The 23,120-nt window shown below is 36.3% G+C and overlaps 2 protein-coding genes across 2 annotated transcripts in view; both read left to right on the top strand.

The window, feature by feature from the left end:
* Positions 1-5,220: 5,220 nt before the first annotated feature.
* LOC127153431 (SLAM family member 9-like) lies at positions 5,221-18,395 on the top strand. The gene is made up of 8 exons (XM_051094486.1): positions 5,221-5,325; positions 9,262-9,603; positions 9,961-10,287; positions 10,391-10,498; positions 10,611-10,672; positions 17,143-17,233; positions 17,316-17,427; positions 18,257-18,395. The coding sequence occupies exons 1-8, from the start codon at positions 5,286-5,288 to the stop codon at positions 18,393-18,395; spliced, it is 1,221 nt and encodes a 406-aa protein (XP_050950443.1). The 5' UTR covers positions 5,221-5,285.
* Positions 18,396-22,220: 3,825 nt separating this feature from the next.
* The window catches only part of LOC127153319 (SLAM family member 5-like), a gene marked incomplete at its 3' end in the record, with an annotated part of 44,541 nt that continues 43,641 nt past the window's right edge, over positions 22,221-23,120 (top strand). Inside the window, exons 1-2 of the mRNA XM_051094348.1 lie at positions 22,221-22,542; positions 22,727-23,017. Coding sequence (XP_050950305.1) covers positions 22,260-22,542; positions 22,727-23,017 — 574 coding nt within the window. The remainder of the gene's footprint in view (positions 22,543-22,726; positions 23,018-23,120) is intronic.

Here is a 23,120-nt window from a genome sequence, read left to right as displayed (position 1 = left end):
ACTAGAAGGCCAGGTGTGTTGTTGTAATTAGTTTTAAAGATACCCTCTATATGTATATATTATCTGTATAAAATTTATTAATACTAATTAAATATAATGTAAGAATATTATTGTGTGTTTTTTTTTTTTTTGGTGGTGGAGGGGTTCGTGGAGGGGTTTGGGGGGGTTCAATTGACATTGACATCTTCGTGATCCTCGCATAAATTCACCTTTGATTTAAAGTATAAAACAATACTTCTTACGATTATACCTTTCCCTCCTCAGCGGAAAAAAAATCAGAAATCTTTTATTTTTTATTTCTTTTTTTTTTTTTTTGTAATTCATAACATCACAGGTAACCAGCATTTATATTAGATATCTCTACGAAGTTACAACACTACTGATTACTCAAAACTGTATGTCAACATTCATAATTAAAATGTCTTCAATAAAGTTTGTATATTTTTTTGACACACACACAGATAGATAGATAGATAGATAGATAGATAGATAGACACAAAGTGTGATTCATTATGCTCTTTTTGTTTACCACTACCACATGCTGATGACGTTTTACTCTTCTATAGTACCGTGTGTCATAGCCTAGGAGTCAATAGATGTCATCATCGTACAGTCTACATGCATGTCGTACCCAGGTTTATTAGATTTACGACGCACAGTGTGATCAGCAATGATCTTACAGAATTGCTATAATCGTGAATGTCTGTGACAGCCGAAAATAGTGCAGTGTGTCTCTGAATTAAAGCCCTCTGTCCCAGATGCAAGACTGCCATCGTGAAACAATCGTGATTTCTGTGATCGTGGCTCATAATCTGTGGTCCTATGTCTTACAGTGAGAAAGGTTCAAAGACGGCCGTTGTCATGGTCTTGCGAGCAAAGATAGCCTACGATTAATTTCTGGCACTATCAAAAATTAATTCCGACAATCGCATAGTGTGTTTGCTGCCAAGGCCCACGCTTACTGACCAGCCAATCAGGGCTGGACTATGACAAAAAAATCGGCCCTGGCATTTTTTGGTCCAAGCGGCCCATCACCACATAGCTATAGCCTAAGAAAAGAGGCTAAAACAGGGGTGTCAAACTCAGTTCCTGGAGGGCCGCAGCCCTGCAGAGTTTTGTTCCAACATTGCTCCAACACTACTATATGCATATAGTAGTATATATACACATACTATGCAGTTTTCAATTAAGCCCAAAGGACTTGATTATTTGGATCAGGTGTGTTTAATTAGGGTTGCATCTAAACAATGCAGGGCTGCGGCCCTCCAGGACTGGAGTTTGACACCCCTGGGCTAAGAGGTAAAAGTGTAATTTCCAGTTAATAACAGTAAGTATGCAGCTGTAGTATACAGCATGCTACTGTAATTAAAAAAGTTCCCAGTAATCTTCACACTAAGGGACAGAAGAATGCAACCTTTATAAGAATAAGACAGGAAGGCAGAGAACAAGTTAATAAATTATGATTTTTTTAAACACAGATTACAGTGTATCTTTAATATCGAAAGTTAAGTATTTGAATATATACTGCAAGCTCACAAAATAATAAAAAAGGTGTGTGAATAGGCTACACCATCTCATTGTTTTGGATAAGAACAAAACGTTAGATCACATTTAAATCTATATTTATTCGCACTGGCCCATGGAAAACTCTGTCAACACACTTCGCAAAGGACGAATTTTCGTTTTCTTAAAAAGTGTTTACGTATTCTACACTCGTGGTGCACAAACGCATTAGGACAGGTTAGATTCCTCCATTCCCCCTTCTTGCAACCCCCTGTTATCAAGCTCCTTACCAATTAAACTCCTCTCCTCCTCCTGCCTGTCCCTTTGGCCTGCATCACTCACAGCAGAGAAAGCCTATTCTTGATAATGCTGCTGTTTACATTTCGGAATTGCAGACGACGAGGCATATTTTGCGAAATCCGCCTCCAAATTTTTAGGCTACCCTTCCGTGAGCCTTCTAGCACCACCGTTTCGCTTAAGGCTGTACATTTTGAGAGACTGAGAGGAAGATGGAAGAGAGGTGAAGCAATATTTACGCTGAGTTTTGGGTTGGAAAGCGTGCATTCTGTGATCACATGCAGTTGCTGACAGTCTCGAAAGCGTGCGGTCGCTATATGTACGCTGTTTTATCGGTTTCACATTTGCTTTTGAAATCGAGCACGTTCAGCAAGGAGGGGAGAGAATGGTCCAATCTCTTGACCTGTGCCACATAACTTCTTCATAAACATGTTACTGGAAGCTCGGTGTTCATGTCAGTTCATGTAGGTGGAGGTGTTAATGGCATGTGGTTGAGAGTATTTTTTTTTTCCATTCTTACGATTAAGACACTCATACTAGTGTGACTTCTTCTAAATGCAGAGGTTTTTAAAGAAAGAATTCATTGCTACCTGTTTGTTAAATCATACAAAGAACTGACTCAACTGAATGACTCATTTACAAATCACACAACTGATTCAATTGTCCTGTCCAAATACTCACACCTGCGGTCTTTGCACTTAATCACTTCGCTACGTTTATGATGTATTTGCTGTGTTTGGCCAAAGTGTTCAAGTGAGCATGAAGACCACAAATGTGTGTAGAACTTTTCATTACTTGATGGGACACACTTATAGTGTTGTAAAACTGCAAACGTTAGCAGAGTTTAATTTTTATTGTCAGCACTTTTGCATTTTCAAATCATTAAATGTCTGTTCAGTAGCCCCTACAACAGATGACACAATTTAATTTCTGGTGCTTCTAATTAAGTGATAAAAAAAGCAGTTGCAAAAAGGTGTACAAAATAAATATACTCACTTTTGCACTAATAAAACATTGTCTTCTTCTTCCACAATGGGAGTCTATGGCATATGAACAGAACATCAGAAAATGATGAAAATTGGCACAATTGTAGTGATGGCCATAGATAGTGATCTGATCAACTCTGGGATCTCTGGAACCAACTCTAGCACCACCAATAGTTTAAAAATTCAACATTGAAATGGTAATAACTCTTGAACCCCTTGTTCTAGAAAAATAAAAGTTTTTTTTTTTTTTTTTTGGCTTTTGTTACTTTTTTATTCAGATAGGACAGTGAAGAGATGACAGGAAAGTATTAGGTGGAGAGAGGGGAGCAGGATCACCAAAGGACCTCAAGACTGGAATCAAACTCAGGTCGCCATGTATGTCGCGCTGTATGGCACACTAACCACAAGGCTATGGGCACAGGTCGGTATACATGTCCATGTTGGATACCCCCTTAGCCTCTAACAGTCCTAGATCCATAAACAGCTCACCCTCAGCCATGTTGCAGTGGGCGAAGCTCCTCTCCACAATGGCCTCAGCATTCTCCTTCTCATTGTGGCCATTGTAGCCAGCTGACACACGTGGACTGACATCATATGCAGCTTTGGCTCTGTGGCAATTCGTTGCTCTGTCACTCCATGTGGCAATGGCTTGTCGACCTCTGCGAGCTCGGCTCTCCATCAACAGTTGGCTCGGGCTTTAGCTTCACACAGCAGGGAGAAGGTGGCTTGGGCTCTGGGTCAGGAGATCATCCATAGGGCAGATAAAGGTGAAGGGCGATCTGTTTCTCACCAGTGTCCACTCCACAAAGGCAGCAAAGTCCTCTAGAAGACCACCTTCGGACAATGGCGCTCTGCGCTATGTTCAAACTAGCATCATAGAATGAGCAAAGCGTGTTGTATAAGTAGCTGGTGGTTTGAGCTAACACAAGGGACAGCCTTGTATGGTCCTCAAGGGATCTGTCCCCCTGCTCCAGCAGGAGGGGGAGGCATTCTGGACGAGTGAGGGCAACCATTTAGGGAACAACGGAAACAAAAACAGGGGAAGCACGCAATAAACTGTTGTTGGTCGGGTCTTCTGTAAGACTATGCTGCTGCGAAGTAGCACGAAGTAGCATTAACAGTCTTTAATGAAGAAAACACAGGCATAATCCACAATAGGAGCTTGGACGAAAACATGTACAACACAAGTAGACCTGACAGGGGAGAAATGCACAGACAGAAACTTAAATACAAGGAGTAATTAGCAAACACAGGTGCACATAATGATAATCAAACTAAACGAGGACAGGAACACGTTAAGGGAATACAAATAAGGGAAAACAGGAACAGAAACAAGGTCAACAGACGACAAAACAGGTCAATGTTCCTGACAATAATATGCACCTACTCCTCAACCCTAAACATAACCATTGCATATGCAAAGTAAATGGTGTAAATTACATCACTAATGACATAAAATAGCAATGCAGTGTTACAACGTTCCCCATCTGTGCAACTGGAATTTAAAACTGGTTAGTGTCTCCTGCTAGTTTGCAAAACATTAATAATCTAAACTGGAATAACCTAACATATATGAGATTAAAATACCTGCAGATTTGTCTCATTTTAAATGAAGACTAAAAACTGAGTTGAAAAAAATAGCTCAGCCAGAAATGTACTTTTACTATGATAAAAAAAAATATTCATTGATATCTTCAATAGAATATTTAAACCACGTGTGTTACAACTAACCCCACAAGTTTGCACTCCCCTACACCAAACAGAAACAGAAAGTCGTCTCTGAAACGCACTTTCAGGTTATCATAGTAGCGAGCAGACAGGAAGAAGCTCTTCACTTACAAAGTAAACACAGATTAAACAATTGTCAGTTCTCTCGTGCACAAACATTTTGTCCACTGACCGCAGCAGCTTTCATTTTCACTATGTTTAGTTGCTATCACACCTTTGTAACGAGAGATGTCAGTGGTTTACTTTTCCCCCCATACACAATTCAATCATTTATTTAAATTACAACCATTTCAAATCAATAAGCCACACTTTATCAAATGAAGATTTACACAGTTACACTCTTCTACTTTAACATAATTAACACAACTACGGATCAGTGTTAAATAAAAATGAACAATGTTTGTTTACTATTAAAAACATTCTTGTATTTAGTGTCTTAATAAGAGCCAAAAAAAAAAAATAAGTAAGTACTTTGTAAGTATATAACATGCATTCAGAGTGTGTGGTTGAATACTGCTGGGTTAAACACAACCCAGCGCTGGGTAAATTATGGGTTAACCGTTTAACCCAACCTTCTGGGTAGCCACCCAAAAAAAAAAAAAAAAAAAAAAAATACAACCCAATCGCTGGGTTTGTCTATATTTTACACAGCACTAGGTTGTATTTAACCCAGCTGTTTTTAGAGTGAGTGCATGAGGAGGTTCAATCTCTGGTGAGGGAGGATTCACACATTCACACCAGATTCAGTGTTTTCAGCAGCACTTGAAGAAAATGTTCCTTTTGCTCTGTTTGTGCTGGTGGCATCTGATTGGTAAGCTAATACATATATATATATATATATATATTTATATTTCATTTCGTTTTCTCTGTAGGTGATACAATTCACTGAAAATAATGGAATTATTACAAATTTTACTTTCATGTTTATTGTGTGTCTGTGTAGATATTTTCTATGCTAGTGCCAATGTTTTGGCTGTTTGCTGTAAAGTGAGATAGTTCATGGCTATAAGGCTCTGGGTTAATTGTAACAGCAAGACTGGGGGTTAGCTGCAACTAGGGATGCACGATACCACTTTTTCCAGTACTCGCCCGATACCGATACTTTAAATTTTGGTGCTTGCTCATACAGAGTACTGATACTGATATTTTAAAATTTAAAGATACATTTTTTAAATATTGGAGAGTGGAGCATTTGAGCTGTGCACAGAACACAAAACTGACAGGAGAGGCTTTGGTGGAGACTGGACATAGAAGTTCTCTACTTCACTGTAAGTTACCGAAACCACACATGAAAGCAGGCAACACACAGTAGACGCGCATTTGAACGGCAAAGCGGCTGAATGACGTGACGGACAACTAGTTGTTCAGTCCTGTTTCGTTCATACAGAGCGCATGTTCCGAGAATGCGGTTGTAAGTCCTGAAAATTTAAGGCGTGAGTTCTGTTAGAATGCGGTTGTCTCACCGTAAATAATGCACTGTGCATGTGTGAACGCGTCCAGGGTGCTCTAAACATATGGGGGGTGCTCATTTTGGCCTCAAAATCTGCAGGGGATGGAGGGGTTCTTATTGAGTTATTTCTATCTGTTTTCTACCTGCCTTTAAATTTAATTCCATCACTGTAAACCAATGCATAGGTTGATTAAGTTAATATTTTGGGTTGAATACAATCAAATAAATTATGTTACCACATGCGACATTGTACATATTCAATGAAGAAAAACACTTTAAAGGAACTTCAAGGCTTTACACAAGTGAAAACACTTTCATCATCCTCATGAATGTACATGCTGGTTTTGTCTCATACCTACCAGCTGCGACCCACACCAGTTTTTGTTCTGTGCGGAGTTATATCCTACGGTGGCCGAGAGAGCTCAACGCACTGCAACTTAAGAAACACATGCAAACAGAAAAAAACGACAACAAATTAAGAAAACATCTTCATCAGTTTGACAACACATCCGCTGCAAATCCTCGCAATGCAAACACAAATCCGGAAACGCGCTGCAAATTCTCACAACACAACCAAACACACGAAGGCGCTGCAATCACACAAACGCGCTGCAAATAGCACGGACCACAACGGAAATGTTTCAGGGGGACCTCAAAAAGTGACGAACCCAGCTGGGACCTGAATTTTGACCTGATTTTAACTATTAATAAAGTGTTGCAGTTTTTTTTTTTTTTTCGTGAACTTTGAACGTTATATTTATTTGCATATATTTATTTATTTATATATTTATTTGCAATTAAGTTAATAACGTTTCACAGTTAAGTGTGTAATTCGTCAGATTAGTCTAATAATATCCAAAAGACCAATGAATCATATGATCAGGATGTTAAACAAAAAACTCACCTTTTAGTTCACAGACAACTCCTCTCTGACCAAAAGCCACTGAACAAATAATCAGGTCCAGATATTGAACATTTATTTTTCTATTGCCCTTATGCTATTTCATTTTGGACTGACTTTAAAATAGACATAACAAAGAAATTAAGCAAACCCCTTAATTTAGATTTTTATGATATTTTACTTTGTTTTCAAAACCCCTCTTTTTCTGATAAACAGGTTTATATTATAAATCTCTTAATTATCTTAGCAAACTTTTATGTTCACAAGTCAAAAGTAAGTCAGAAGAAACCATTATATATTACATTTTGTAACACTATTCTTAAAATTTACCTTGAGACCCTCTCTTTTCAAATTTATGTAACTGCCATGGATTTTTTTTTTTTTTTGTATGTTTGTGTTCATTTTGTGTGTTTTCTCTTTCTGCTGTTATTATTATTATTATTATTTTTGCAGTTGAATTTGCAATTTGAAATGTGCAATGTTGCCTTGTTTTTTTGTTTCGATGATGAAACTGAATAAAAACCAAAATAATAATAATAAAAATAATAATAATAATAATAATAAATCAGGTCCCAGCTGGGTTCGTCACTTTTTGAGGTCCCCCTGAAACATTTCCGTTGTGGTCCGTACTATTTGCAGCGCGTATGTGTTTGCCGCGCGTTTCTGTGTTTGGTTGTGTTGTGAGAATTTGCAGCGTGTTTCCGTATTTGTGTTTGCGTTGCGAGGATTTGCAACGCCTGTGTTGTCAAACTGATGAAGATGTTTTTTTTTTTTAATTTGTTGTCGTTTTTTTCTGTTTGCATGTGTTTTCTTAAGTTGCAGCGCGTTGAGCTCTCTCGGCCACCGTAATATCCTTTCATTATAACACTGATCGCGCAGTGTAGAGAGATTCATTGCTCATAAAAGAACTTTGTGAGATCGCGATGAACAAAGAGTGACAGCTTGTTAGTGATTTTAATGGGAACGCTCTTTGCGAGCTAGGCAATACTCAATTTAAAATGTAGAACCTTTGTTTTTCGGAAATGACATCCGCATATTTATGCGGGATTCACTCTCGATATAGCAGTGATTGATATAGTGATAACTATAGCAATGGACGAAAATGTGCATGAAGGCTAGAGCACCTTCACTAGTTTCAGAAGCACCCTCAGTGACTAATTTTTTGGAATCAGTCTGACTAATTCGCTTTTATTGTATAACTATTGTAACAGAGGGACGGAGACGAGCGGATCCAAACGCAAACTTTTATTGAAGGGACGAGACATAGACATGGTCAGGCAGGCAGAGTCAAACAACGGCAAGCAGGTGTATGGACAGCAAACAAAGAGTAATCCTTAAACGAGCGAGGGTCAATCCAGCGGCGAACGTTATCCGTGAAGGGCTAGGCAGAAGAGGTCAGACAGGCGAGAGTTCAAAACGAGATAATAAGACAAAACAAAAAGGGAACAAAACACAGGATACACAGAGAACGCTTCGTACGACTGTAAACACAAATCAATACTCGGCGGTGAGTGACAGGAAGACCGGGGCTTATATACTGTCTCTGATTGGGCGCAGGTGGTGGGAGCAGTGGCTGATGGATAATGTAGTCCGGGGTGTAATGCAAGAGTCAGTGTGTGTAAGGAAGGTGAAAGTGACATCTGGTGGTGAGCGGTCCGCAGCTCACCGACCAGATCCGTAACAACTATATACAAAAACAACAAATAAATAAAATAATTGAATAAATGCATTATTATAATAAGCAGTTAACTCAAATAAGTATTAAGTAATAACATAAATGGAAGTGAAAGTGAAAATGACGACATATATTGTCAAGTATGGTGACTCATACACGAAATTGGTCCTCTGCATTTAACCCATCACGAGTGCACACACGCGCACACACACTGTGAACACACACCCGGAGCAGTGGGCAGCCATTGCTCCAGCGCCCAGGGAGCAATTGGGGGTTTGGTGCCTTGCTCAAATAAATAGAGAAGGCTGACTACAATCAGCTTTGCTTCCATTTAGTGAGAAAAGCCTATACTCTACATCTGATACACCTGGTGGCCAGTGAGTTTTCAGGGGAATTTTCAAAGATTGCTACTGGATGTGCAAAAAGAAATCCTCCCGAACCATCTTTAAAAAATGATTTTAAAAACAATATAGTAATCGTAAATGTTGAAAAAAGTAACAAAACGTCTTTAGCCAAAAAGTACTGATTCTGAATTGTATCAATTGGTATTGTGGTCTCATATAGAAAAACGTCAAGGTACTGAAATATCAGCAAAATAAAGCTTCTTAACCTTTCATGCTGTTGTTCTAACAGTTTTGCAACTCACATTTAAACTATATAAATTACAGCTGATTGTTTGTAAACCATCAGAATCCTTAATCTGTTCCTGTATGCTTTTCAGGTTTGTTTGGGGTTACATCAGACAAAATACCGACCATATCAGTGATGGAGGGAGATTCGGTCCTTCTACAAACCAGCGTTACTGAAATAAAGGACAGCGAAGACTTTATGTGGAGTTATGGAACGGAACAATCTCTCATAGCTAAAATCAAAAGACGAAAATCAAAAAAACAAGTCTACACATATGATGGTCCTGATGAAATATTCAGAGACAAACTAAAGCTGGACAAACAAATTGGATCTCTGACAATCACAAATATCACAACTGTACATGCTGGACTCTATGAAGTAAAGATTAGTGGAGCTAAACTGTCATCAAAAACATTCAATTTGTTTGTCTATGGTGAGGGAAAAAAAAAAAAAAAATTTTTTTTTATCAAAAAGCTGTTTTAAGCTGTAACTTTAAGGTTAAAACAAAGTTGTGAGTTCAGTGGGGGCAATTCTTTTGAGGCATATAATTTTATAAAAGCAATAACATGAATTACAAAAGACTACAATTATATATAACTTTTAGATATAAAATTAAATATAACTAGATAAGATTTTTTTTCTAATCAAATTATTTTAAGAGTCATATTGTCTGGTCTTGTGTCTGTACTATTAAAACATTTACAAATCTTCCTGTTCACTTTCATTTGAAGTATAACAACACGGTTGATTAGATTTATCCACATTTCTGCTTATTTTCTCATGTTTTCAGCTCGTCTGCCTGTTCCTGTCATCAACAGTTACTCTTCAAACTGTTCATCATCATCGTGTTCATCATCATCATCATCTTCATCCTCATCATCACAGCAGAATTGTTCATTGTTGTGTTCAGTGGTGAATGTGAGTGATGTGAGTCTCTCCTGGTACAAAGGAAACAGTTTATTGTCCAGCATCAGTGTGTCTGATCTCAGCATCAGTCTCTCTCTACCTCTGGAGGTGGAATATCAGGATAACAACACCTACAGCTGTGTGATCAACAATCCCATCAGCAACCAGACTCAATATTTCAACATCACTGAACTCTGTCACACATGTGCAGGTATGACAGCAACTAGTGACAACTAGTGCTGATGTTTGATGGTGATTGTTGTAGATCAGATGGACAGATTCACTCACACTAATGGACATTTTGTCCATTACAGAACCACAGAAATCTTTATACAACATAGTGCTGATTTCTGCTGCTGGATCTCTGTTGATTGTAGCTGCACTCGTGATATGCTGCATCTGCAGGCGACCCAGAGAAACAGGTCAGGCAAGCAAGCATTTAATCTGTAGACATATTTATCTTTTTAAAGGCTAATTTCTATATAAGACTGAAAGCTTTGTCATTTTAACACATCTGTGATTATTTTAATGCAGTTCAGAAGCAGAGGTCGGACACAACAAATTCAGCACCTTGTAAATCGAAAACACAAAAAACGGTAAGATCATTCATGGTTGTGTGTTGATGTAGGTCTGTGGGTCCACCCATCATCATTATTACCTTCAGTAGGGAGCAGCTCAAAAATAATAGTTTTAGCAAGTCATAGTTTTACAAGTGTAAGTACTTACAACACACACACACACAATTTGTTGAGTCAACTTAAAATAATTTGTTACCTGGCTGCCTTAAAATTTTAAGTTCAGTCAACTCAAATAAGTTTAGTCAACTTGAAATGTTAAGTTGTAATAAGTGTATTTAAGTTGACTTAACTTAAAAATTACTTGTTAAATGCTGGGTAACTGTTACGAAAGATACACTGAAGCGACAAGTTGTGATGAGAACCCAAGTGCAGCTTCATAAATACAAAGTGAAATCCAAAAAAATGAAGAGTTGACTTGACCTGACTTGACTTGACTTGACTTGACATGGCAGTAAAAGACCTGAAACAGACTTGAAACACAGAGTCGCCAATGAGCGGGATTACAACATCAATACAACAAGATACAATGGCAACATGAGGGCTACTTACAGCAAACAAAGAGGGTCACATGACAAGAACAAACCAATGAGCAAACAGACACATGACTTGAGAACATGACACATTGAACAACGGAACCAATAACAGGAATGCAAGAGGGCAAGGGAAGCAAGACAGGAACAGCATAAATCAAACTACAAAAAAAAGGCATGAAAACAGGAACATGAAACAAAAACCCCAAACCCCACATTACAGTAAGTTACCCAGCTGCCTTAAAATAGTAAATCTAAGTTGTCACTTAGTACAACTGAACATTTCAAGTTGATTTTTTTTTTTTTTTAAGTTAACTGAACTTAACATTTTAAGGCAGCCTGGTAACAAATTATTTTAAGCTGACAAATTCTTTTTTACAGTGTGCAAACAGTTCTAACTATAAATAAATTGTTCTGTTATGCTCAAATAACCCAAAACCAGTTTGAAACCAGTAGATTTTCACCACAAAGAAAGCTGGTTCAAAAGATATTAACCCATTTTACCTGTGCTAAAGTTTATCCTCTAGGTCAAAACTGAGGTGGTTCATGATTATTCTGTAGTGACATGTGACTTCAATCTGCTTTCTTTTCTTTTCTTTTCTTTTTCTTTTCTTTTCTTTTTATGTAGATGTGGTGCAACAAATAGGCCATATTTTGTTGCTGTTGTTGTGTAAAGACTCTTTTTCAATGCAAAGGCTGTTCAAACCTTTACAACTTAAAGGAGAAGTCCACTTCCAAACAAAGATTCACATATAATTGTCATCCAAGATGTTCATGTCTTTCTTTCTTCAGTCCTAAAGAAATGATGTTTTTTGAGAAAAACATTTTAGCATTTTTCTCCATATAATGGACTGATATGGTGCCCCGATTTTAAACTTCCAAAATGCAGTTTAAATGCGGCTTCAAACGATCATAAAAGCGGTTGTAAACGATCCCAGTTAAGAAAGAAGGGTCTTATCTAGCGTATCTGTTATTTTAATAAATATAATACAATTTATATACTTTTTAATGTTAAACACTCGTCTTGTCTTACTCTGCCTGGACTGTATGTCGAAAAACTCCCATTTCATGTTCTCCCTCAACTTCGAAATCATCTTATATCACTGTTTTACCTTTTTTTGTTAAGGGGTGTTTGATCTTCTTTGCATGTTCACTTTGCAAAGTCTGGGTCAGAACTTCTGCAGTGATGTAGGATGATTTTGAAATGATTTTTGAGGTTGAGGGAGAAAATACGACTGGAGTTTTACGACATGCCCTAACTGTCTTGACCCAGAATACACAGAGTTCAGGCAGAGAAAGACGAGTGTTTGAGATTAAAAAGTATTTCAATTGTATTTTTTAAAATAAAAATAATAGATAAGACCCATCTTCCTCAGCTGGGATAGTTTACAGCCGCATTGTGATTGCTTAAAGCCGCATTTAAACTGCATTTTGGAAGTTCAAAATCAGGACACCACAACAGTCCATTACATGGAGAAAAATGCAGAAATGTTTTCCTCAAAAAAGATAATGTCTTTACGAATGAAGAAAGAAAGACATGAGCTTCTTGGATGACAAGGGGATGAGCACATTTTATGTGAATCTTTGTTTTGGAAGTGGACTTCTCCTTTAATACATTTTAATGCATATTTTAGCTTCATCATCACTGTTTCTTTACTAAAGCTTGAAAACTGCTAAGCTTCAGTCTTATTTCAACCACTCAGGCAGTGTGTCACAACTGTGTGCCCTTTTGATCATTTAACAGTTTAGAAGTCATGTGATGTATACGAAGTGGATGTTTGATGTCATTTCCTTTCACTGCTCTGTGTTAGCTGCATCTGTTCTTGTGCTTCTGTGTTGATGCTACAGTTCTACATTGTAAAATAATTAAGAGACATTTGGATGAATTCCCTGGTAAAAGCCTTTAGAAATACAGTCAAGCAGATTTACCTTTGAAGACGTTCTACAGAAATTTGATAAGTTCTTGATGTAATGGCTGGTCTATAATTAATTTTTACTTGAATTAAACAAAATACTATGATCTAACTTTTTTAAACTGACACTTCAGCAGATTCCTAATTGATCTGTCTTTCCTTGCAGAAATCAAAGATAGAGATCGTGTATGAGAATGTTCCCAAAAAACGATGATCAAATCTACAAGGACTGGTGTTAAACCTCATCTGAGACTATGTCTCACACCTTTTGGTTTGGTCACTGTGATATTTGCTGAGGGACTAATCCTGCTCAAAAACATTTGATGCATTTACGTCTGATGTAGGTTTCAAAATTAGGCATGGCAAAATGGCTGGATAGCGCCACCTATACACTTTCAGCGAAGTTTCACGTACATCTACGAATTTCAGTAGACACGATCATGTCCCAATACCTACACAAAAAGTATTTTGGAGTAAAATCCAAAACCCAACAGGAGGTCATTATTTTTATAAATTTCAGTGTTTTGCCATAAAAAAAGGAAGTTGTTGTAACTTAGACATACAATGTCTGATGATGATCTGACCGAAACTTCACATGATTGATAACACTGGGTCTTGTCCTGAACACATGTCCACACCCATATTCAGTAATAGTCATAGTGGCACCTGCTGGCGACATGAATTAACTTATTTTACATTAAATAAATTACCTGTTTGATAATAATGCTGACCTGAAGACACCTAAAGGAAAATATTCACTTAGTATTAAAACACCACCTGTTGACATCAGGACATCTTATGTGTTACACTATCTCAAATCTGCACCAAATTTCATGTTTAATCCTGGCCTGAACAAATCTACATGCCAATATTCACTTACAGTCATAGCACCACCAATTGGCAGCAGGAAGTTTGGCACATATAAATGACTTTGGCATATTCCTCTTAATTCTACCACTTCAAATGCATATCCCCCACCATTGACTGTTTTCCTAAGGCCATCAGGTAGAGGTGGCTCTAGGTGTGAGAGCCCTTCAATGCTGTTCACTGTTTACTTCTCTTCTCCTCTTCTCTCCCACTGGCATCTAGTGGTTACACAAAATCTTTGCAGACTAAACAGTTATATTTATTCACTGTCAAGTGTGTTTTTCTTTTTTCTGTGTTTTATTTTTGCTGTTTATATCACATCTTTTGATTTCATCTTTTTTTTTTTGGTTGTTTGTTTGGTTGTTTTTTTTTTTGTTTTTGTTTTTTTTCCAGCTTAATATGGCATGGAAATGTAGATCCCACCCTTCACTGTGCTCTGTTGTCTGTCATATTTTCCGTCAAATAAATAAATAAATAAATAAATAAAGCTACTTATACTGTGTCCTTAAAGCATGTATCCTTTTTGTAAAGAAAAAAAGTGTATACTTTTGAGTGTGTAGTAGAATATTGCATTTATTTAGAAACTAACAGTTTGACTGTCTGTGTTTCAGAGATGAGATGTCACACCTCCTTTCACTTTGATTGAGATGCCACAGCTTGGCTGCGTCTCAATCAGCTCATGAATCCAAATGTGTTTTGCATAACTTTTTGTGCACTGTCAGAATACACTAGTGAAGGTACTGAAGTCTTGCAATGCTGTCATTGAAAATGCATACACCATGTACATTAATTTGAGGCACTAGTAAGGACCCTGACTCTCTACAAATCGGGACACTGATGGTTCTGCAACAGTACCTGGTTGGGATTCCAATGGAATGTGTCAGACAGATGTACAATATGATGTCCACAGTAATGACAGAGACTTAACTCACAGGGACAGAGTTTGGACTGGAGGGAATTTGCGATTGAGACAGCCATTAAAACTAAGGAGCTGACTGAGATGCACCCACTATGTTGCAAGACAACATCTGTATTGCAAATGAATCCATGTTGCCGCTGTTGTTAAATTAAGTCTTAAAGTCTTAAAATTATGACATAAAAATAAGGAAGCAGAATTTAAGGTTGGACAGCACTGAGGTTTTCTTGCACAGCAAGTGGAAATTTCTCACAGTCTCTGACTGAGAGTTTGACAACTGCTCTCATTCGATGGATACAGCATTAAATTATTTGATATTAAAATGTCAAAAGTATTAAATATGAATATACACATTATACAGCATTATACACATCACTGTGTTTCTATAATTTATAGTCAGCAACACTTTCTCATCATGGTGCAATGTTTCTGTAGATTTAAGTGTCTAGGCAGGAAGAGCCCCTTAACCTACATGATGCTCTAAAACCAGTTGTCTCATGCACAAACTGGTTGTCCACCCAACAGATCAAACCACATTTCAGAAGAACCGACCACAGCAGCTTTCAGTTTGATGCAGAAGCTTAACTTTTTTGTAAGACTAGTAACGTGAGATGTAAACACTTTTAACTTTTTTACTTTGGTTCTTCCATACTCAACAATTGAATAAACTGAATATACACAAACATTACCAAAAAAAAAAAAAAAAAAAAAAAAAAAGTTTTAACGCAATATTATTTTACTTTTATGTATTTAAAAGTAGGAGATTATGCCTTAAAAATAAATAAATAAAAGTGTTAAATGATAAAATTGAAGAATGTTTCCCACCATTATAAAGAGTTTATATAAACATTTATATATACATTCATGTACACAGTATATTCATAGCACATTCAAAGCATGTCAACTGAGCGTCAAAGTCTGTTGGGGGAGGATTCACAGACCAGATTAAAAGGGTGAAAGTTTTCAGTAGACAGTTATATTAATTCAGACATTTCACTGAATCATTAAAGAAAATGTATCACATGTTTGTTTTGTTGTTATTGTGCTGGTGGACAATGATGGGTAAGTTATACAATAATTTTTATAGTGTATTTTCTTTCAGTTTCAGAAAAAAAAAATAATAATATGCTAAAGCTAACATTACATTATTTCTTAAAATTGTTTTTAAAAATGCAGTAATCATAAATAACTACACATAACCTGAAAATTAATTGGACAAAAACTTTGAGAAGTAACATTTGGTGAGCTTGTTTCATCTGTCAGTGTCTCATTTCAAATCTATTGAGAATATCATTTCAATTAAATTTGTACTTGAAATTTTTCATTTATTTATTTATTTATTTTAAATAAATAAATAAAATAAGTAATTTCACACATTGATTTTACTCTAGATATGTTTAAAATATATAAAGACCAAAAAAGCATATCTGTTTTTTCATCTCATCTTTCACTTTGCTTTTCTGTCTTTGCTGCTGCTTTGCACAATTAATCTACTTCTGATCTCAGGCTTTAGAAACCATAAGATGCTTTTATCTGCTCCTGTATGTTCTTCAGGTGTGTTTGGGGCCAAAACAAATGAAACACAGTCGGTGTCAGTGATGGAGGGAGATTCTGTGCTTCTACCCACTAATGTTAGTCAAATACCTGAACATGACAGCATAGTGTGGACATTTGGAGCCGAAAACTCTGTGATAGCTAAACTTAAAAGAAAGAAACAAATGTTGGATTTTCCTGATGGGAGATTCAGAGACAGACTGGAGCTAAACACTCAAACTGGATCTCTGACCATCACAAACACCAGAACTGAACATGCTGGACTATATAGACTAGAGATAAGGCTAGAACAAGTGATATTGAAGACATTCAATATTTCTGTCTATGGTGAGCAGAGATCATTTGTCCATTCACATATTCTTATTTTATCATCCATTTCATTAAATATTTTGAGATCACAGACATATTGTCTGTCATCAAACTAAACACTTACTCAATTCACTAAATAAATTAATTAGATTATTGATGAGATTCATCCTCATTTCTATTTATTCTCTCATGTTTTCAGCTCGTCTGCCTGTTCCTGTCATCAGCAGTTCGTCTTCAACTTGTTCCTCTTCATCACAGCAGAATTGTTCATTGTTGTGTTCAGTGGTGAATGTAAGTCGTGTGAGTCTCTCCTGGTACAAAGGAAACAGTTTATTGTCCAGCATCAGTGTGTCTGATCTCAGCATCAGTCTCTCTCTACCTCTGGAGGTGGAATATCAGGATAAAAACACCTACAGTTGTGTGATCAACAGTCCCATCAGCAACCAGACCAGACATCTGGACATTAGTGAACTCTGTCACACATGTGCAGGTACAGCAGCATTTATAATAGTGTTTATGTTCACATTCATTTACATCAATGTCTCTCCTTTACTCTTTTTCTCATCCTCCAGACTCTGTATCTCTGATAGTGCTGATTTATGGAGTTGCTGTTGGATCTCTGTTGATTTTAGCTGTAATTGTGATCTTCCGGATCTATAAGATACAGAAAAAGCATACCATAAGGCAAGTGTTTCCTACAAATGGATTTAAATCAATTCACAGCAATAATTTTAATTTAATCACAAATAATCTCATATTTTTTTTGGTGATATACCCCCTAGTGCTTTTATATGGGAAGTGAAATGTAGGTCTTGGCTTAAGCAATTTCCATATATAATATTACACTCATCGAAAAAAGCCCATATTTATATAATGATGCTAGATTAAACTCTTTACTCATTTCACTCAAAAACAACATCAACATTAGCTGAGGAATTTTTGTGTATTTAAACAAAGTATCATTAGAAAGAAGTTGTTAATGATGTTTTACAAACTGCAGTCTGAAGCAAATAGTTATAATAGTTAAAATTGTTTGTTTCTTTTGTTGTAGTTTAATGCATCTGGTAATTTTGCTGAATCAGGTGAGACTGGTGACTTACGTTACTTTCTACAAAAAAATTGACCTAAAATTGGTAAGATGATTTATTTATTTCATTAAATCTCTGTAGTTGAATCACATGTAGATGCCCTTGTGTTTTTGTCTGTATGATCCATCAAATACAGCACTTTGACAGATGTTTCTAAAAGCCATAAGATCATCATTTAATGCAAGAAACACCAAGTACTGCTTACTGCTGAGCTAAATGGCCTCCAACTCTTCATCTTTGGATGTCCAGCTCCACCTCTGTAGAACTAATGGGTGGAGTTATGTTTAGCAATAGGGGGTGAGGTTAGGGTGTGGCTGGGGTGCCTAGCTCCACCCATTACATCTTGTGAGGGGGAGCTAGAGCTCCAGCTCCTCCCATTTGGCTCTGCAGTGAGCACCTGCTCAAAAACACTGACACAAATCTAGGTTTCTGCTAGAAGAGGTGTTAGTGATCCAGCAGGGGGAGCTCATCATCTGCTCTGTGATATTTTTGCAGAAAGTTAAAGAAGAGGATCTTGAGGAGGACGCTCATGTGCTGTTCACACCTATCAGCACTAGAAGATGATCTTAAATCTTTACAAAGTGCCAAATTCAGCTGCAGACTTGTCTTTGCTACAAACCTCCAAAGACCAGGGCCATGCACAGGTATTTTGAGGGGCAGTGGCCTGGGTTGAGCTGTGGTTGAGTTTTGGGATCGTTGAGAAGAATCACCACAGGTGGTACTTATTCCGGCAAAAAAAATTAAATAAACTAAAAATTCCAATTTCATGACTGGTCTTTAGCAAGCCCAAAAGAGCCCACATTACACCTCTCTTTATCTCCCTACACTGGCCACCAGTTGTGGCTTGCGTCAAGTTCAAGATATGATTGTATATAGATCAGCCACAGGCTCAGCACCCTCCTACTTCCACTCACTAAGATCTAAGATCTACCTTTGAGCAACGTTTCATGGTACCATCACAGAGAGGAACACAATCACTTTCCAGAACATTTTCGTTCACTGTTCCTGGCTGGCGGAATGATCTTCCAAACCCCGTTCAGAAAGCTGAATCCCTGACAATTTTCAAGCAACAGCTGAAAACTCATCTCCTTCATCAACATTTGACTGCATTCAAATTATATGCAGCCTATGTAATTATACATATGTAAACCTTCCTTTCCTTAACTTTCTTTAATGCTTCCGTATCCATGTTGAAGCTTGTATTAATCTGAACTACATCCGAAACTTTGTATATTTGCCTCTTTATGATGAATCGCTTGTTGTATTCCTCAAGTGTAAGTTGCTTTAGATAAAAGTGTCTGCTAAATGCTGTAAATTTCTGAACATATAGCAGGATCATACTTTTATTTTATTTTATTTTATTACTATTAGTATTATTATTATTTTATATTATTGTGATATTTAGAAATGGACTATAGAAAGAAAAAAGTTTGCTTTTATCAGTTATTTATACTGTACAACCAATTTAGCATTTTCATATTTGATTCATAAACCTTCAAAGCTAATCCAGACTGTGTGTCATCTATATGTCTTATTTTATTTATTTATTTTAATGAATATTCAGTGTTATTGGAAGTTTGTGAAATGACAAATTTGAAGAAGAAAAAAAAACAAAAAAAAAATAGGTCTATTTAACCACTATGTGTTTAGTACAGTGATCAAATGTTTGATCAAAGTCCTGGCCTGAAGAAAAATACATGCCAATATTCAGTTATAGGCATAGCGCCACCAGCTGGCAGCAGGAAGTTTGGCACATATGAATGACTTTGACATATTCCTATTATATTTACCATTTCAAATGCATATTCCCCACCTTTCACTGTTTTTCTAAGGCCGCCAGGTAGAGGTGGCTCTGGGTATGAGGCTCTTTCAATACTGTTCTCTTTTTACTTTTCCTCTTCTCTCCCACTGCCATCTAGTGGTTACACAAAACCTTTGCAGACTAAACAGTCACATTTATTCACTGCAGGGTGTTTTTCTTCTTTCTGTGTTTTATTTCACTTTATTATTATTATTATTATTATTATTATTATTATTATTATTATTATTATTATTATTATTATTAATATTTTATTTATTTTATTTTGATGTTTTACATTTTGTAGTTCCAGAAACACAACTAAAATGCATTTTGTTTGTTTGTTTGTTTGTTTTTTGTTTGTTTGTTTGTTTGTTTGTTTTGTTTTGTTTTGTTTTGTTTTGTTTTTGTTTTGTTTTTTTGGTTGTTTGGATGGTTGGTTTTGTTTTGTTTTGTTTTGTTTTTCAGCTTAATATAGCATGGAAATGCTCCGTTGTCTGTCATGTAAATAAATAAAGCTACTTATACTGTGTCCTTAAAGCATGTTTCCTTTTTGTAAAGAAAAAGTGTATGCTGGTACTTGCGTAGTGTGTAGTAGAATATTGCATTTATTTAGAAACTAACCGTTTGAGTCTTCTAGTTTTACTGTCTGTGTTTCAGAGATGAGATGTCACACCTTCTTTCACTTTGAGGTGATGCATTGGTGCAGACTATTGGAGATACCACAGCTACACATTGGCTGCGTTTCAAACAGCTCATGAAGCAGAATGTGTTTTGCATAACTTTGTTTGTGTAATTAAGCAGTGTTATAAATGAGAGTATGTGCACTGTCAGAATAAACTAGTGAAGGTACTGCAGTCTTGCAGTGCTGTCATTTCACAGTGCACACTGTGAAAATGCGTACACCATGTACATTAATTTGAGGCACTAGTAAGGACCCTGACTCTCTACAAATCAGGACACTGATGGTTCTGCAACAGTACCTGGTTGGGATTCCGATGGAATGTGTCAGAGAGATGTACAATATGATGTCCACAGTAATGACAGAGACTTAACTCACAGAGCTGACTGAGATGCACCCACTATGTTGCAAGACAACATCTGTATTGCAAACAACTCCATGTTGCTGCTGTTGTTAAAATGAGTCTTAAACTCTTAAAATTATGACATAAAAGACAGTAGTAAGTAAGCAGTAAGTAACCACCACTGAGGTTTTCTTGCACAGCGGGTGGAAATTTCCACAGTCTCTTACTGAGAGTTTGACGGCTGCTCTCATTCAATGGATACAGCATTAAATTATTTGATATTAAATGTGAAAAGTATTAAATATGAATTAAATATGATCTTTGTGTTTCTATTATTTATACTACAGCCAGCAACAATTTCTCATCATGGTTCAATGTTTCTGTAGATTTAAGTGTCTGAGCAGGAAGAGCCCCTTCACCTACATGATGCTCTACAAACCAGTTGTCTCATGCACAAACTGTTTGTCCACCCAACAGATCAAACCACATTTCAGAAGAAAACCGACCACAGCAGCTTTCAGTTTGACGCAGAAGCTTAACTTTTGTAAGACTAGTAACGTGAGATGCAAACACTTTTAACTTTATACTTTGGTTCTTCCATACTCAACAATTGAATAAACTGAATATACACAAACATTACCAAAAAAAAAAAAAAAAAAAAGTTTTATTTAACACAAAAAAAGGTTTTATTTAACACAATATTCTTTTACTTCTATGTATTTAAAAGTAGGAGGCTAACCTTAATAAATAAATAAATAAATAAATAAATAAATAAAAATCATTGTTAAATGAAAAAATTGAAGAATGTTTCCGACTATTATAAACACTTCATATAAACATTTATATATACATTCATGTACACAGTATATTCATAGCACATTCAAAGCATGTGAACTGAGCGTCAAACTTTGTTGGGGGAGGATTCACAGACCAGATTAAAAGGGTGAAGTTTTTAGTAGACAGTTATATTAGTTCAGACATTTCACTGAACCATTGAAGAAAATGTATCACATGTTTGTTTTGTTGTTATTGTGCTGGTGGACTATGTTTGGTAAGTTATAAAAGCATTTTTATAGTGTATTTTCTTTTATTTTCTGAGCAAAATGAATTAAAAAAAAGCATATGCTACAGCTCACATTACATTATTTCTTAAAATTGTTTTTAAAAATGCATTAATCATGATTAACTACACATAACCTGAAAATTAATTGGACAAAAAGTTTGAGAAGTAACATTTAGTGAGCCTGTTTCTGCTGCTCTCAGTGTCTCATTTCAAATCTATTGAGAATATCCAGCAGAATTAAATTTGTACTTTCAATCTGTAATTTTCATGTATTTATTTATTTATTTTAAATAAATAAATAAAATAAGTAACTTCGCACATTGATTTTACTCTAGATATGTTTAAAATATACAAAGATCAAAAAAGCTTATCTGTCTTTTCATCTTACCTTTCACTTTGCTTTTGTGTCTTTGCTGCTGCTTTGCACAATTAATCTACTGCTGATCTCAGGCTTTAGAAACCATAAGAAGCTTTTACCTATTCATGTATGTTCTTCAGGTGTGTTTGGGGCAAAAACAAATAAAACACAGTCAGTGTCAGTAATGGAGGGAGATTCTGTGCTTCTACCCACTAATGTAAGTCAAATACTTGAAAATGACAGCATAGTGTGGACATTTGGAGCCGAAAACTCTGTGATAGCTAAACTTAAAAGAAAGAAACAAATGTTGGATTTTCCTGATGGGAGATTCAGAGACAGACTGAAGCTGAACACTCAAACTGGATCTCTGACCATCACAAACACCAGAACTGAACACGCTGGACTATATAAACTAGAGATAAGGCTAGAAAAAGTGATATTTAAGACATTCAATATTTCTGTCTATGGTGAGTAGAGATCATTTGTCCAAACATTCACATATTCTTATTTTATCATCAGTTTCATTAAATATTTTGAGATCACAGACACATTGTCTGTCATCAAACTAAACACTTACTCAATACACTGAAAAGTTAATTAGATTATTGATTAAATTCATCCTCACGTCTGTGTATTCTCTCATGTTTTCAGCTCGTCTGCCTGTTCCTGTCATCACCAGTACCTCTTCAACTTGTTCCTCTTCATCACAACCGAATTGTTCATTGTTGTGTTCAGTGGTGAATGTGAGGGATGTGAGTCTCTCCTGGTACAAAGGAAACAGTTTATTGTCCAGCATCAGTGTGTCTGATCTCAGCATCAGTCTCTCTCTACCTCTGGAGGTGGAATATCAGGATAAAAACACCTACAGCTGTGTGATCAACAATCCCATCAGCAACCAGACCACACATCTGGACATCAACAAACTCTGTCACACATGTTCAGGTACAGCAGCATTTATAATAGTGTTTATGTTCACATTCACTTATGTTGATTTCTTTCCTTTACTTTCTTTCTCATCCTCCAGCCTCAGTGTCTCTAATAGTGC

This window comes from Labeo rohita, chromosome 22 (genome assembly GCF_022985175.1).
Source record: "Labeo rohita strain BAU-BD-2019 chromosome 22, IGBB_LRoh.1.0, whole genome shotgun sequence".
Lineage (NCBI taxonomy): Eukaryota > Metazoa > Chordata > Actinopteri > Cypriniformes > Cyprinidae > Labeo > Labeo rohita.
This window is presented reverse-complemented; position numbering and strand designations above follow the sequence as displayed.